Below are 15174 nucleotides of genomic sequence, written 5' to 3' on the forward strand. Positions count from 1 at the left end.
CTTCTTGTTCTCCTAAACAGTTATGTCCGCACAGCTTTCCTGGAGGCTGTCTTGCACACACAACTCTCCATATTCTTAGGTTGAGACACTCTGTGTATGTTTGAGAATGAAAGATGTAAATGCTTTGGCTCAGTCCTGTAAGCTAATCTGTTCAGTGGAGCCTTTCTCGAGTATAGTGTTCCATATTTGTACAGTTTCACTTACACAACTGGAAATGAAACCTGTTACTAGTGCCACAGGGCATGTGTATATCTATCAACCTGAAAACAAACCTCCCCAAACCTATGCTGATTTTAGGTATTTACATTTTTACATGGTGTTAAAGTAGGGGAAAAATGTCCATTCACTAAAAAAGGCTGGTTGAATGTTTGATCTGGGGCAAGTTTGAACACTTTAAGCTGGCACTGTTGCTTGGTTTTTGCCCCAAGATAGTTCATCTGACATAAAACCAATCACAAGCAGCATGTTCAAAAACAGAGGGAATAATTTGATGGTCAGAACTAGTGGGAAGGAGTAGGGCAAGATGGTCAGTAGCAATGCCAGTTTATGCCAGCAAAGTATTGAAAAATCATAGTCCTATTCTTTAGTTTTTAGTACTAACACTTCTCTCTCTCCCATTTTCTGAAAGGCTGCTTTTTCCTTGTAAGAGTGGCTTGATAAAAAGACGATATTGCTAAGTGCCAGAGAGTTGAATGGCAGCATATCTCTCCTTGGTAGAAATGAAAGGCATTCCAGACTTTCTCAGGGAAAAGCAGAATGCCCTCACTTCACCTGATCAATAACCAAAGTATGATTCATTTAAATGTATTTAATTGAACTATGGATTAACTACAATTAATTGTAGCCCCAGTCCTTAATTAATCCTTTTTTTTTTTTTCCAGAGAATCAGAGATCGGCATCATGCTTCATGTTAGCACTTTTTTTTTTAATGTATTGAACTTGTGGACAGCACTCTCCCTCACTGTTTAAATAACTTCAATTTTTACTGATACTAAATCCCAACAGAAGGAAACACTAGCTATGTATGTTTTTTGTTCCAAACACTGTTTGCGCCACAGCGTCTTGGCAGTGCCTATATATAGAGCTGTTTTGGGTGTACAAACACATTCAAGACAATCAGCCAGCATATGCTCTTTACAAGGACTTTATATTAGAAACATTCACAAAAATAAAGTGGCTGTAGCAACTTCCTTCCATTTAGTTGTCCAGATTCTTTCACTATGCTGAAGCGGGAAATTTTTTCTCCAGCTCTGAACTGTGCATAGAGAACTTTCTCAGGTTTAAAAAGAATTCTCTTCTGCAGAGTGGCAAAAGCTGCTACTTTTTAATTGCTATTACAGTTCTAACAAACTTTATGCATGCTTCTGATCTATGACCACCAGAAACTTACAGAAAAGCTGATATCAAGAGATCGTACATAGTGCCAGTATTTAACTGGAATAAACAAAACCTGTCCAGGCATCAGAATACAAGACTGAGATGCAGCATTTCTAAAATTGGGAAACTTAATTAAGTCAGGATCCTCCACATCCACCTATTAAAAAAAAAAAAAAACAATAGAATGTCTTTACTCAAATATGATTTCATAAAGTAACATTACATATTTTAAAATTTCAGGCAACTATTTACCTGGCTAGTATTGTGAAGAAGATGGCTTTCATGTGGATATAGGTTTTCAGAATCTTGAGGTGAATATAGACGGATATATTTTCTTCCAAATACCTGTAGATATTACAATATAGACTTTCCATCTGTCATTAATCTACGTGTTATCAGAAAAAATGACTTAAGTTTGATTAACTAGCAGCCAGTCTAATATACCATGCTCTGGGCCATGGCTGGCATTTAACAGTAAAATACAGCAGATTACCTTGAGACTAACAAGAATTACCAAGAGACTAATAAGAAACATCACTATTTGCTATTAATACACAGACACTGCTGTAACACAAAATTCAAACAGATCAAACTATACTAGTCCAAGTACCTGCTCTATGGGCACAGATAAGACTTTGAAATACCAGGAAATGCCTTCAAATTACTTTAAATTCAAAGTTCAAGGCACCCAATTTATATGATTATTTGGGCTCTACATAGCTAGATAGTAATTGTCAGAAGGACTGAGAATAAGGAGGTAGATTCTTCAGTGCAGTCCAGATCAGCGGGCAGAGGTACTGGCAGTGATGCTAAGCTTGCATATACTTCTTTAGCTCTTACTTTGCTATCATTATTAAATTAGCTCTTTCATTGAGGTCCTTAATTGGGAGACTAGAATTAATAAGGCAAGTGGCTTGACTGACCTGAGCACTACACTGAACTGCAGGCAGGCAGGGCTTAGAATGAAATGGCAGAATAAATGAGTCCTCATGGAGTCCTGCACTGGTAACAGCAAAATGCCACAGAAGGCACAGAGCAAATATTCGTGCCGCTTGGGCAAGGATTCAGGATTTCTTCAAGGGCCAGGAGTGATCATATCTGTTTGGGACTGTCACACTAAACAAAGAATAAATCCATACTCTGACCTAACTACATCTAAAAATACGCTGGACTGATGTTATGCTACCAAACTATTCCTAACCAAGCTGCTCTATCTTAACAGCTCTTCCTGTATCATAGAACAAGGTTTTCTGAATCTTATCAATACCTGAGTTTTAATGCCAGAGCTTTACTGTTTTTTGCTTCAAGGACAGCACATAAACATATTCTAAAGGCCAGAAAAGTATGACCAGAAGTATCAGTGTATTCCAGCCCTGTCTGTTTTTCACTTTCTATTACTAACTTCTCAGTGACAGTTACTAGTTAAATGAAACACTGATCTGACTCACTATGGCTGTCCATGTGTTTTTGTAGGATACCATTCCTACCCCAAAGGCATTGTGGATATTACTTAACTGCCTAAACTAAAGAACCAAGTGCTATTTTTAGTTAGGAATGGAAGTAAATAGAACGCTGGTTATTGCTCAGGCAGCACATTTCCTGAATCCTTGATTTTTGTGCGTGTTACCTGGACAAAACTGAGCTATTATTGGCTCCTTCACTTGCCTCTCTGGGTTCACAGAATGGCCAAAGTTGGAAGGGACCTCTGGAGATCAACTAGTCCAATCACCCTGCTCAAGCAGGGTCACCTAGAGCAAGCTACCCAGGACCGTGTCCAGATGGCTTTTGAAGGAAGAAGACTCCACAACCTCTCTGGGCTACCTGTTCCAATGCTCTGTCACCTTCACAGGAAAGAAGTTTGTCCTCAGGTTCAGATGGAACTGCCTGGGTTTCAGTTTGTGCCCGTTGCCTCTCGTCCTATCGCTGGGCACCACGGAGAAGAGACTGGCCCCATCCTCTCGACACCCTCCCTTCAGATATTCGCATACACTGATGAGATTGCCTCTCAGTCTTCTCTTCTCCAGGCTACACAGGCCCAGCTCTCTCAGCCTTTCCTCATAGGAGAGATGCTCCAGTCCCCTCACCATCTTTGTAGCCCTCCGCTGGACTCTCTCCAGGAGCTTCATGTCTCTCTTGGACCGGGGAGCCCACAACTGGACACAGTACTCCAGGGGAGGCCTCCCCAGGGCTGACGAGAGGGGCAGGATCACCTCCCTCCACCTGCTGGCAATACTCTTCCTAACGCAGCCCAGGATACCATTGGCCCTCCTGGCCACCAGGGCACATTGCTGGCTCACGGTCAACTCGTTGTCCACCAGGACCCCCAGGTCCTTCTCTGCAGAGCTGCTTTCCAGCAAGTCAGCCCTCTATATTGGCCTTCCATCCCCCAAAATCTGAGCCAATTACATACTGTGTATAGTGGGATAATCCTCTTTCAGAATGCAATCACTTTGTCGGGGGGGGGGGGGGGGGGGAGGAGCACAGAAGGGAAATATGATAGGTTCTCAATTGCACAGCCCACTTTACCGGGCCCTGAATGAAGTCGTATTTCCACGTGAAAACACAGGTTATCACAGAAAGCAGGATTTTGTCCTCTGTTTGGGACACAGGAACTAAGGCCCATTGCCATAAACAAGTACAAGCAGAAAATACTGAACGTAATGATCCTGCTGAAAACAGAAACTGTAAGCTATGTTCATTAAAGAATCTGATGGGAGGGAGGAAAAAACTCCAGTCTCCTCCTAGTGAGCAGGAAACCTCGCTGCTTAAGGATGTATACAACTGTTGACTGCTTGGACCAAAAAATGTGTCTTTGGCCTTGCGTAGTGCTTATCTCAAAGGGCCACAATATTTTATTGTGCTATTCCGCTGTAAAACTCCTCAAGAAGCTTACTGACAGTATTTCATTTAGCAGCTAACTGGACTAATGATGTCACAGTGCAAATACTTCCTCATCTGATGCTCCACACATGCACAAACAGAAATTTTACTGGGTAACTTTGAGTACTGCATATACCTAAGTCTAGCCCACACCCTGCTATTCTCAAAAAAAGATTCCTTATTAGTACTCTGGGATGGGATTCCAGTTCTTCCCTACTCTGTTACAATTTCCTTGTATAACCTTGGAAAAGCCATTGTTTTCCAATCTCAATTCCTCATCTGTAGAACGAGAGTAAGAGATAATTTATCTTAATGAGCACTTGAGGTCTACATTATTACGTCAGGTGCAGTAGTTACAAATGCAACAGAATCACCAAATAATATTTACATATTCTCCATTCTTCATCAAGTTGTCTGCTAATCCAATATCTACATATTATAAGCATGTTTTCTAGCTCTAGCATTAATAGCACGCTTAAGCAAAGCAGAGCGCAGACCTGGGCTAAAAAGTTTTGCTGGGGATCCTGGTGAAGAGGTGAGATAGTGCCTTCTGGGCCAAACCAAGCATTAATGGTGATGTCATCCTCTTCCCCTTCCCCCAGGCAGCAGTAGTCAGGGATACTGATATCCTGCTTCAATTCTGGGATCTACCTCCATAAAGAAATAAACATATTAAAAGAAAGGTATGTGCTGATTTGCACAAGATACATAATTCATAGAACAAAATAGCTGGGCTTGACACAAAGAGAGCAAATGACCTACTGGTCCAGCAAAGGCTGTGGAGAAGCAGCTGGAGTGCTGGGAACCTGCAGGAAACATCTCCAAACTTTCTGTCCTAGCAAGCAAATCATGTTGGAGGGAGGGAGGGAGGGAGAGGTGGGAGAAAGACAGGAAAGGTGTTTCTTATTCTTCGGAGACTCTTTTCTCTAGTAGAATCCAGAGAAACCCAGGGAGCGAGGCCAACAAAAATGAGGTTTGCTGTTCATGGAAAAGGAGCAATTTATCTTTTTTATGCTAAGCCTGCTTCTCCATGAGATTCCTTTATACCTGTCCCACCAAGCTAATCTCCTCTAGTTACCTAGAATTATACATCAGATGGTGAACACATCACCACTGAAGACTGCTGTCCAAATCTCTTCCCTGAGTGACATATTCTTCGGGGAAATGATGCTTTCCAGGTGATATCCATATAAGTAAATGCTACACTGCACTGAAACAGTGCTAAAACTGAATGCCTTCGCTCCTGGAAGGATTTTGTTTCCACTCCTTTCAGTTAAGTGGAGTGAAATCATCCCTGTTCCTTCACCTTGTGGGAAAAACAAATACAGGAATACTGTGAATTCCCCCCATATGGCCCTCCACCTAGCAGAGGTGACATCCTCAGAGATGACTTGTGATGACTTGTGCTGCAAAGGGAACAAATGACTGCAGAAAGATAAAAACATTCACTCAGTTTTACCTGATCAAAAAGCTGGTGCTGGGCAAGGTATCCTACACTGTTCTGAAATTACAGCAGAAAAAAAATCATAGTGACATATACAGTAAGGCTTCTCAGTCATGTTTATGGAATTTATTTATAGGTAAGATCCATTTCCAATGTGCTATTTCAAAGTACCAGAATTGCCTCAACAGTTGACTATACTATAAAGGGCCTTCTGGAATAACAACTTACATCTATACTGAAATTGCAAGAGTGTAGATATAGCCTCACAATTAACAAGTTACCTAGCCTAAGTTACTGGAAGGAACCTAGCTATAATACTACGGAGTATGGCAGTTCTTATCACTCCTGTGACAAGGCTCTGCAGTATTATAACTAGACCCACTGCTGGCATGCGGACTATTTCACCTTCACTCCCTATAAATATCTTCATATTCTAGTCAACTTGCAATGACACACAGTTCTACCTGCCAGAAGACTAAGGAACAGAAAGGAGGACTTCTGATCCGCAGCTGTCAAAATAAAAGGACATTCAATAGCTAATCTATTCATTTTTTACCTGGTGGGATATGAATTTGGATCTAGATGCTAGATCTCACTGAGCAGCTTAATAACTCACAGGAACAGTACTGCTGGCTGAGGAGCTGAATTAAAATTCCTTACTCTAAATCGGACACCACCATCCAGGCTTTTGCTGCAGATAGTATCTATTCATCAAATTCCAGCTGCTGTACATTTGATTATATCTAAAGTCAAAGCCAGTTATTTTTGCAATAAGTATTTGTGGCTTTGGATCTTGAAAATATTTCAAATCTTCTAATTCGGAGATGTGTCTATAGTGCGTCCCCTCCATTAAGATCACCTCTAAGCACCTACGTTCTAATAAGCTCCAACTAGGCAGAAATTGTCTGCTCCAGCACCATGTTGCTGTATTGAGAGATGAAACAACACAAGAGCGACAGACCTCATTCACGATATACTGGTTGATGAAGTCACTGACAGTCATGAGCTTCTGAGACCATTCCTCATCTGTGTATCGGGAACCCAATTCTACAGGAACTGTTCGGCACCCCGCAACTTGACAAAAATAGTCCACACTGAAATACAGAAAGGTCCATTACCCTTTTATACCATTCTTCGAGTAGGAAATCCAACTTTCAGAATAACAAATGCTACCACCATGATTTCTTCCCTCCAAAAACCAACCAGCTAGAGAGACAAAGGGTAGCAGAAAAAGATGCCAGCAGCAAGGAAACAAGCAGTCAAGTCTGTATATATTTTATGCTGTGAAATGTTTTGGTTCTTTTTTTTAAATATGCATGGCCTATTTTAAAGCCTTGTTGAATATTTACCTTACTTAACTATCATTTCCTTATGAGCTAAGGAGATTTAAGCAGCTAGTTTCTCCTGACCAGTTATACAGCTTATCTTTTTGCTGCCTTTTACTAAGTTTGCTAAATAAAATACTGTATCTTTTTATCATGAATGCTAGATCAATTCTCTGTCAGTGCCAATAATATCCACTCTTGCTACAGTTGGAGGATTTTCTTCAAAGGCTGATATAGGTCTCTCCATTCACAATGATCTTAACTAATTTAAGTAGTTCATCTTTTTAAGTGTCTGAAGTTAGGCAGTGGGGTATCTTGCCTGAAAGGAGACTAAAAGACCTATGAAATAACAAACACGCTCAATTAATGTAGAATCTACCCTTGATTATGGAATATAAGTAATTCCTTAAACTAAGCTTTTCTGAGTTTTGTCCTCCCTTTTCAGAGGAGTAACAAGCTTTATGCTACAAAAATTTGATTCTCAATATTGGAACCATTGGCTGCACTGCTTATGATAAACAAGCTGCACAATGTTATTAGTTCTGAATGCAGGTGTCTGAAACTCAACACTCACTAGAGCCATTAAACAAACATAAATACTTGTACTTGTGAATGAAAAAGTCAATCATGATTATTCGTGCAGCTCGGAAATCCACTTCCCATTACACTATTTATCAACAAGTTTTGATATGTAAAAAATCACTGGCTTACGTCTGACTGAGACTAATCCACTTAAAACGTGAGCAAATTCACTGGAACAGTTAGCAATATATGCTCACTTCTTTTTTTCAGCTAAGCAAAATGGAGCATCAGGGATTTGCTGAAGTGTTCTCCTGCTTCAGCCCCTGAAAGGGCTGCATTCCAGTACGGTCTCTTCCAGTACCTGTTTTCACTAACACAACTGCATTACAATGCAATATTCTAAACTGATTTCATATGCTTGACTGCTATCATCTGTGGGGAAACATGTCAAAAGTAAAGAAAACATTGCATCACAAAGATGCTCCTAACAAAAAAAATCACTCCTGATAGCACTGGTCTGCTGTGAAGTTCTCTATTACTACTACACTGATGCCTGACCCACAAAACAACCCTTGTCCTTAGCTGGACAAGGAGCGAGGCACTAGTTTCTCACCTCCACTTCTTCATACATGGCCAGTGGTCGATAATCCCTTCTAAGACAACTGGCTTTTGTGGAATTAAATAGTTGTCTCTGAAATGCTCCAGCGAAGGGCAGTGAAGATGTGGGAGCGCGTCTTCTGGCTGTATAGCAGGAGCTGGAGGAGGATCAACCCGGACCTTCTGCAGGAGAAACATCCTCGGGAAACAACTGCTGCTGAAGTTCTCCGCTGTCTCCTCAGCCTGGCCCACGACACCCCGCACAGGGACGCAGCGCTGCCTGTGTTGAGCCGGCGCAGGGACCCGAGGGGACCCTGGGACCCCCGGGGGGGAAACAACGGGGACCCTGAGGGGGCTCGACCGGCTCCCTGCACCCCCCAAGAGGGAAGGGGGATCTTGGGGGGGCCTGGCTGGCTCCCCACACTCCCCAAGAGGGACGGGGGCCCGGCTGGCTCTCTGCACCCCTGGGGGGGATGGGGGCCACGGGGGGGCCCCGGCTGGCTCCCTGCACCCCCGGGGGGGGGGAACAGGGGGCCCCGGGGGGGGGGCTGGCTCCCTGCACCCCCGGGGGGGGGCCCGGCTGGCTCCCTGCTCCCCCGGGGGGGGGGGAACGGGGGGCCCCGGGGGGGGGGGCCCGGCTGGCTCCCTGCACCCCCGGGGGGGGGGAACGGGGGGCTCCGGGGGGGGGGCCCGGCTGGCTCCCTGCTCCCCCGGGGGGGGGGAACGGGGGGCCCCGGGGGGGGGCCCGGCTGGCTCCCTGCACCCCCGGGGGGGGGAACGGGGGGCCCCGGGGGGGGGGCCCGGCTGGCTCCCTGCACCCCCGGGGGGGGGGGGGGAACGGGGGGCTCCGGGGGGGGGCCCGGCTGGCTCCCTGCTCCCCCGGGGGGGGGGAACGGGGGGCCCCGGGGGGGGGCCCGGCTGGCTCCCTGCACCCCCGGGGGGGGGAACGGGGGGCCCCGGGGGGGGGGGCCCAGCTGGCTCCCTGCACCCCCGGGGGGGGGGAACGGGGGGCCCCGGGGGGGGGGGCCCGGCTGGCTCCCTGCACCCCCGGGGGGGGGGGAACGGGGGGCCCCGGGGGGGGGCCCGGCTGGCTCCCTGCACCCCCGGGGGGGGGCCCGGCTGGCTCCCTGCACCCCCGGGGGGGGGGAACGGGGGGCCCCGGGGGGGGGGCCCGGCTGGCTCCCTGCACCCCCGGGGGGGGGGAACGGGGGGCCCCGGGGGGGGGGGCCCGGCTGGCTCCCTGCACCCCCGGGGGGGGGGCCCGGCTGGCTCCCTGCACCCCCGGGGGGGGGCCCGGCTGGCTCCCTGCGCCCCCGGGGGGGGGGAACGGGGGGCCCCGGGGGGGGGCCCGGCTGGCTCCCTGCACCCCCGGGGGGGGGCCCGGCTGGCTCCCTGCTCCCCCGGGGGGGGGGAACGGGGGGCCCCGGGGGGGGGCCCGGCTGGCTCCCTGCACCCCCGGGGGGGGGGAACGGGGGGCCCCGGGGGGGGGCCCGGCTGGCTCCCTGCGCCCCCGGGGGGGGGGAACGGGGGGCCCCGGGGGGGGGCCCGGCTGGCTCCCTGCGCCCCCCAAGGGGGACGGGGCCCGGGGTCCGCGAGGGCGGCGGTACCTGGGCGGCGGGGGCGGGACGGGGCGGCCCGCGCGGCAGGTGCGCCTGCAGGACGCGGACGAGCCGGGCCAGGACGTTGTCGAGGACGGCGGCGCCCATGAGCAGCCCCAGGTCGCAGAGGCGCAGGGCCGGCGCCAGCGGCCCGCCGCCCGCCGCCCGCGCCAGCGCGCCGAAGAGGCAGCCGAAGGCGTAGACCTGCCGCCAGGCCTTGCCGACGTCCCGCCAGGGCCCCGCGTTCAGCTTCTCCCACGAGTAGTCGCGCAGGACGTCGCCGAGGCGCCGCAGCGCCGCCGCCGCCGGCCCGCGCGGGGGGCCGCCCGCCCCGTAGAGCAGGGCGCGGGCCCGGCGCAGCAGCGGCGGCACGCACTCCTCCACCTCGCCGCTCAGCGCCAGCGACAGCGCCTCCTCGGCGCCGGGCAGCAGCGCCCGCACCTCGGCCCACAGCGCGCCGCGCTCGCGCTCGCGCTCGCGCTCCTCCTGCTCCGCCGCCGCCACCGCCGCCGCCGCGCCGCCGGGCCCCGACATGGCAGCGGCGGCCCGGCCTGCGCCCGGCTCCGCGGGGGGCGGTGGAGCGCGCCTGCGCGGGGGGCGGGATGGGCGGGGCCTGGGGGCGCCGCGCGGGGCCGTGAGGCGGGAAGCGTGAGGCGCGGCTCGAGCCGGCGCGTGGCGGCGAGCGGGTCTCTGCGCGGCCGCCCGCCCGCCCTCTCGCGCGCTGGGGCTCGGCCCTCGCCAGGGCAGCTCGGCGGACGAGGGTGTCTGAGGTGTCGGTGCCCGACGTGGGGGAGAGGAGCCCAGCCCGGGGCGCGAAGGTGACAGCTTCGCTTCTCGCGCTGGTGGAGGGCGGGCGGGGCGAGCAGCCGCCCCGGCGCTGGTTCGAAGCGGTGTCGTGGCTGGCAAGGTGCGAGGAGGAGGAGCTGCCTTCCACAGCCGCAGCTTTCTCACAGGAGTTGAGGTTGAGGCACATGAACCCCTGCACAACTGAGGGGGGCGCGGGGGGGGGCTCCTGCCCTGAGGGGGAGCCCGGCAGCAGCGGGTCATAGCACCTAGGGACACAACTTACGTAGCTGCGTAATTTAGAATTGATTTAAGTTAAAAAGCACCCATTTTAGCCTGCATCAGTCTCATGATTTGGCTCCTGACAGTTCTGCAAATGCTTGTTCGAATATAAAGAAGGGGCCGTATGGGGTTTCACAGGGTAAAGAAAGCAGAGCTTTTTGGTAGTGTTGCTGATTTTTTCCTGGGTTAAAGGATCAGTGAAACTAAAGCTCAGGTCTCCATGAGCAGTGCAGTATTCACCGACCCTCAATCTGGATAAATGTCATTTGAGCCTTTTACCTGCAAGTGTACTGGAATTTGTTAATTGTATGACTGGAACAGCTATTGCCTTTAAAGGGGAATGTATAAATCGAATGCAGTTCTCTTTCTGCTATAGTTTCCCTTGTTACCTGTACACTGATGGTGTGAGGAAGGATAGCTGTTTTCATTTTGGAAACCTTTCTGTTCCAAAATTAGGACTGACACTGACATGTAGATGACTACTGGAAGACCTGGAGACGTTCTGATCAATGTTGATCTCAAGTATTAGAAAGAAAGCCCATCTGGGACCTTGTATGCAGATCTGATTAACATGAGAGGAACTTAGGAACATGGGTGATGAACACCACTGCGAGGCAATGTCTTTTCGGTGGTTTATGTTGCATGCTTTTGCTCTCTCCTTGAAGACAATGTATTTCTTGTATTGAATATGCACCCCATTCTCCTAACAAACATTTAAGTAATTGCATGCCATCTTTCAGCCCCAGCTTGATTTGATAATGTGCCCTGAATGTTATCAGTGCTTAAGTAAAATAATATTTTCTTCGTGGTCAGTATTAAAATTCAGCAACTCTGAAGAAATGTGTTAATATCACAAATCCAAATATAAAGGCAAATAATAAGAAATAAGGAATTTGTAGCTCATGACATATCCTAAAGATACCTTTTGCGTGGTATTCAAATCTTTGGGCTTGATGCAAAGTGTTAATTTTACAGAAAAAGTTAAAATCATAAACCTCAATATTGAGAGAACAATCATTCTCCTTGTTTCGAAGCTTAGTCACAAGTGCTTTCATAAAAGAATTAGATGATTTGAGTCCTTATGTCACTGCTTTCTGTGAATCTCTTCCACCCCGTTCTCCTGCTGTCTTATTTGAATGACTTCCTGCTCTTCTGTTTGTCATTCTTTAGACTTGCTGCATCAGCTTATCCTGCTGGTCCACTGTTTACCTATTCACTGTCTTCTGACTGCCTTGCTCTTGGCACCTGAAATTTGTTCTAGAGCTATGGTTTTATGATTTACCACATTTATCTAGAATGTGCTCCTTCTTGATCACTAAATGTTAATATATGCTACTATATGAGAAAGTATTTAACTGGCAAGGAATGCTTCTAGTTAGACTGTATGTTCAATATTTGATATTTACAATGTCAGAAAATGTTGCTAGTCTTGTGTTTATGGACAGTCCAGTTTGCGTTGCCATTTATATGAAATTTTACTCCTCTTTAAGTTGGTTAACATGACTCTCGCTAAATCATGGTTTCTCTAGTTTAAATATTAGACATCTTTTCATGAACTACATTTTGAAGATTTGGATTTTCTCTCTGGTATTTCATGTAACACCTTGTTCTGAACATGAACTCTCTAGAGGAATGGTGGGGCATTAAAACCTTGATGATCTGAATCAGTTTTGCAGTAGATGAAGAAACAGTTGGGAGCAGATTTTAGTTTTTGCTTAAGCATTTATACGATAGTACTGGGAGAGTTTCAATGTCTCTCTTTCAGCGTACGCTGGAAGGTAATTGCTTTTTTAGTCAGTCGTCATATTTTGGCACAATGGTTTGAATGCTGATATAGCATCAACAGTCTTGAAATCGCTGAAGTGTGTATTTATTAAGAAAATAAAGATAGGTTTTTAGGTGTGTATTAAGTCTTACTGTAGTGCATTTGACCTTTAGTCTTCAAATAATACCAACTAACAGCTTGTAATGTCATACTGTGTTTTAATAATTTGATTGAAAATGTCTTTATTGGAAGCAAATGGATTTGGAAAAGCTGAATTGGGAAGTTTTGCTATCTGATGATTAATGCAGAGGTTTGTTGTGAGCTGTCTGACTGAGGAGGTGGGTGACCGGTGCTAGTCATTTCCATTCTGAGTCAACAAAGTGAATTTACTCCACATTGCCACTGAACAAAGGTTTCCATCTGTGTAACTTGCAGAAATTGATGTGGAAGAGCGTTGCAATTTCTTGCAGATGATGCCACCGTCTCTGGAACCTGTACTGTTTTCATTAGGAGCCAAATTTGCAAAGATTGTGGAAGCCAAACTGCCTAGCCCTGAAGAAAAAGTCCTTATAAAACAGGAATGAGAAGCTGGTACCAAGAATCTTTTCCTAATGCTGCTTGTGGCATAGTCTGCAGAGCATTTTATGCATGTTATGTTCTGCATATTTTGTAAACGTGCACCAGGCAGTTCACTTTCTCCTGGCACTGACAATCCAAAAGAAATTATATATTGAAAAAAAAAAAAAGGTACAACGTTAAGAGAGAAAATAAGGTCTGATAAACGATCTATATTTCTGTCTTCTTTTTATGGTCCTAGATTTCAGGATCTACAGTTACTTGATGTTACTTTGACTGCCGCTGGTAGAAAAGTGATCAGTTGCACCACATACTGAAAAATGCTCTATGTCTTACCCTATCTTTGTCTTCACTAGAAAGCAGGTATTTGGCCTGCTCAGAATTTAATTATTTATTTGTAATAACATTCTCTTTTATAACACTCTTCCCTCATTTACTTATTTGAATTAACCAACAGAGTCCTGCCATTGCTTTTGGTTTTATTAAAATGACATCAAGACACGTGCCCAGTAATTCATCACTTGAGTCCTAAGTGGGGCATTTCTACTAGAAGGATCAGTTTTTAAAATGACAGCATCTGTTTGCTTGTACACAATTATTTATGATTCTTCCCCAGGCGAGTATAGCAGGAGTCTGGTGAGTAATAACCAGCTGTTTGAATTAGCAAGCAGGGAAAGCAGTTATTTCATCTGTGAAGGAGTGTGGGAGCCAAGGCCAGAAGTAATAAAAAACTAAACAGATGCCCCAAATATATAAACCCTACAAGGGACTTGTAAATTACTTGAACTGTTCATTGGCAAAATAATATCAGATGGGTTTATTTTATCTGGAATTTGTATTAAAGAGGAAACCCTCACTACAGCCACATCACATACAACAGTGCAGAGGAGTTTCCAGGCAGTGTCCTGGGTCGAATTCTAGCACTTCTGCAGTACCCAGCCAATGTGAGCAAAAACATTCGAAGCAACACAGATTGCTATTGTGGCCTTGGTTGGTTGCTATTGTGGCCTTGGTTGGTTGCCTCTCCAATAGAGAGCAAATACTGCTAGAGTGGGCAAACAGGGATCAGCTTGACTAACGACACTTCTTGAAGAGGCCAAGTGTGGGGAAATGGTGCTGTTGGACCATCTTGTCTCAAAGCCCGCATGCTTTGTGACCCAAGTCCTTTTGCTGCTTTTATGAGGTGTATTCTCATACTCAGACAGCCGCTGTAGGAGCATAACAGCAGTGCTAAAGATTTTTTTTCTCTGCAGGATTTCAGGTGGCCGCTCAGCTCCTCAGAAACTCCACGTCCTTTTTGGCAGCTTTGCATTCTGGGATTACCGGAAGTGATCTGTCTCTTTATTACCTGTGCTTTGGGAGAGAGTCATTGGAAAATGCTTTCTGGGAAACTTCTTGCCTTATTCTGGCAGTTCATGAGGCCGGTCCTGAAGTGATTGTTGCAGCTTGATGGGGAAATCCCATCCTGAGAATTAGAGAGTCCTTCCACTGTGATTTTCAGTGGTAGTTGTTTCCTAAGCAGCAATTTATATTGTGCTCATCAGAGTAATTGCAGTTCCTCTTAAATGAAAACAAATTTATGACAATAGAAGAAAAAGTTACATTCTTGGTATATGTCCTTCCTATTTCATAAATAAGATAAACCAGTATAAAACTGTGGAAGTTAGGCTGAACAATAGGACTCCTTTTCAGCTACCTCATTCACTAGCTGGGAGAGGTGTGTTGGACAATTTGTTGTTCCTCTCTTCCTGGGCTGCTTGGCTCTTGGAAACTTTCAGGAGCCTACTTACTTTCTCCTCCTCTGCTCCTTTTGCTCTCTCTTATCTGTCTTCAGATTTGGCTTTGTGGCTCATCCTGCCATCCTACCAGTGTAGGTACTTTCCTCCTTCTTGGGGTCTGAGTTCACAGTCCTAGCGCATTCCTTACTCACTGCATTTCTTCTAAACTAAATGTCTAATTCAGAACAATTTGAAGGCTGTCATAGTGTTTTATAAATCCTATTATCTTAAGAAATATTAATTTCAT

General features: G+C 47.0%; 1 protein-coding gene across 2 annotated transcripts; it reads right to left on the minus strand.

Moving 5' to 3' along the window:
• Positions 1–1128: 1128 nt before the first annotated feature.
• On the minus strand, positions 1129–10281 carry KDM8 (lysine demethylase 8). 2 transcript variants are annotated; one of them, XM_068907881.1, is made up of 7 exons: positions 9753–10281; positions 8162–8328; positions 6663–6795; positions 5717–5758; positions 4755–4904; positions 1630–1722; positions 1129–1534 (listed from the first exon to the last, which is right to left on the minus strand). In XM_068907881.1, the coding sequence occupies exons 1-7, from the start codon at positions 10275–10277 to the stop codon at positions 1370–1372; spliced, it is 1275 nt and encodes a 424-aa protein (XP_068763982.1). In that variant the 5' UTR covers positions 10278–10281; the 3' UTR covers positions 1129–1369. The 2 variants fall into 2 exon arrangements, with proteins under 2 accessions (XP_068763982.1, XP_068763984.1); XM_068907883.1 differs by lacking the exon at positions 4755–4904.
• Between the last annotated feature and the right edge of the window lie 4893 nt (positions 10282–15174).

Source organism: Struthio camelus, chromosome 15, assembly GCF_040807025.1.
Source record: "Struthio camelus isolate bStrCam1 chromosome 15, bStrCam1.hap1, whole genome shotgun sequence".
In the NCBI taxonomy this organism is placed as follows: domain Eukaryota; kingdom Metazoa; phylum Chordata; class Aves; order Struthioniformes; family Struthionidae; genus Struthio; species Struthio camelus.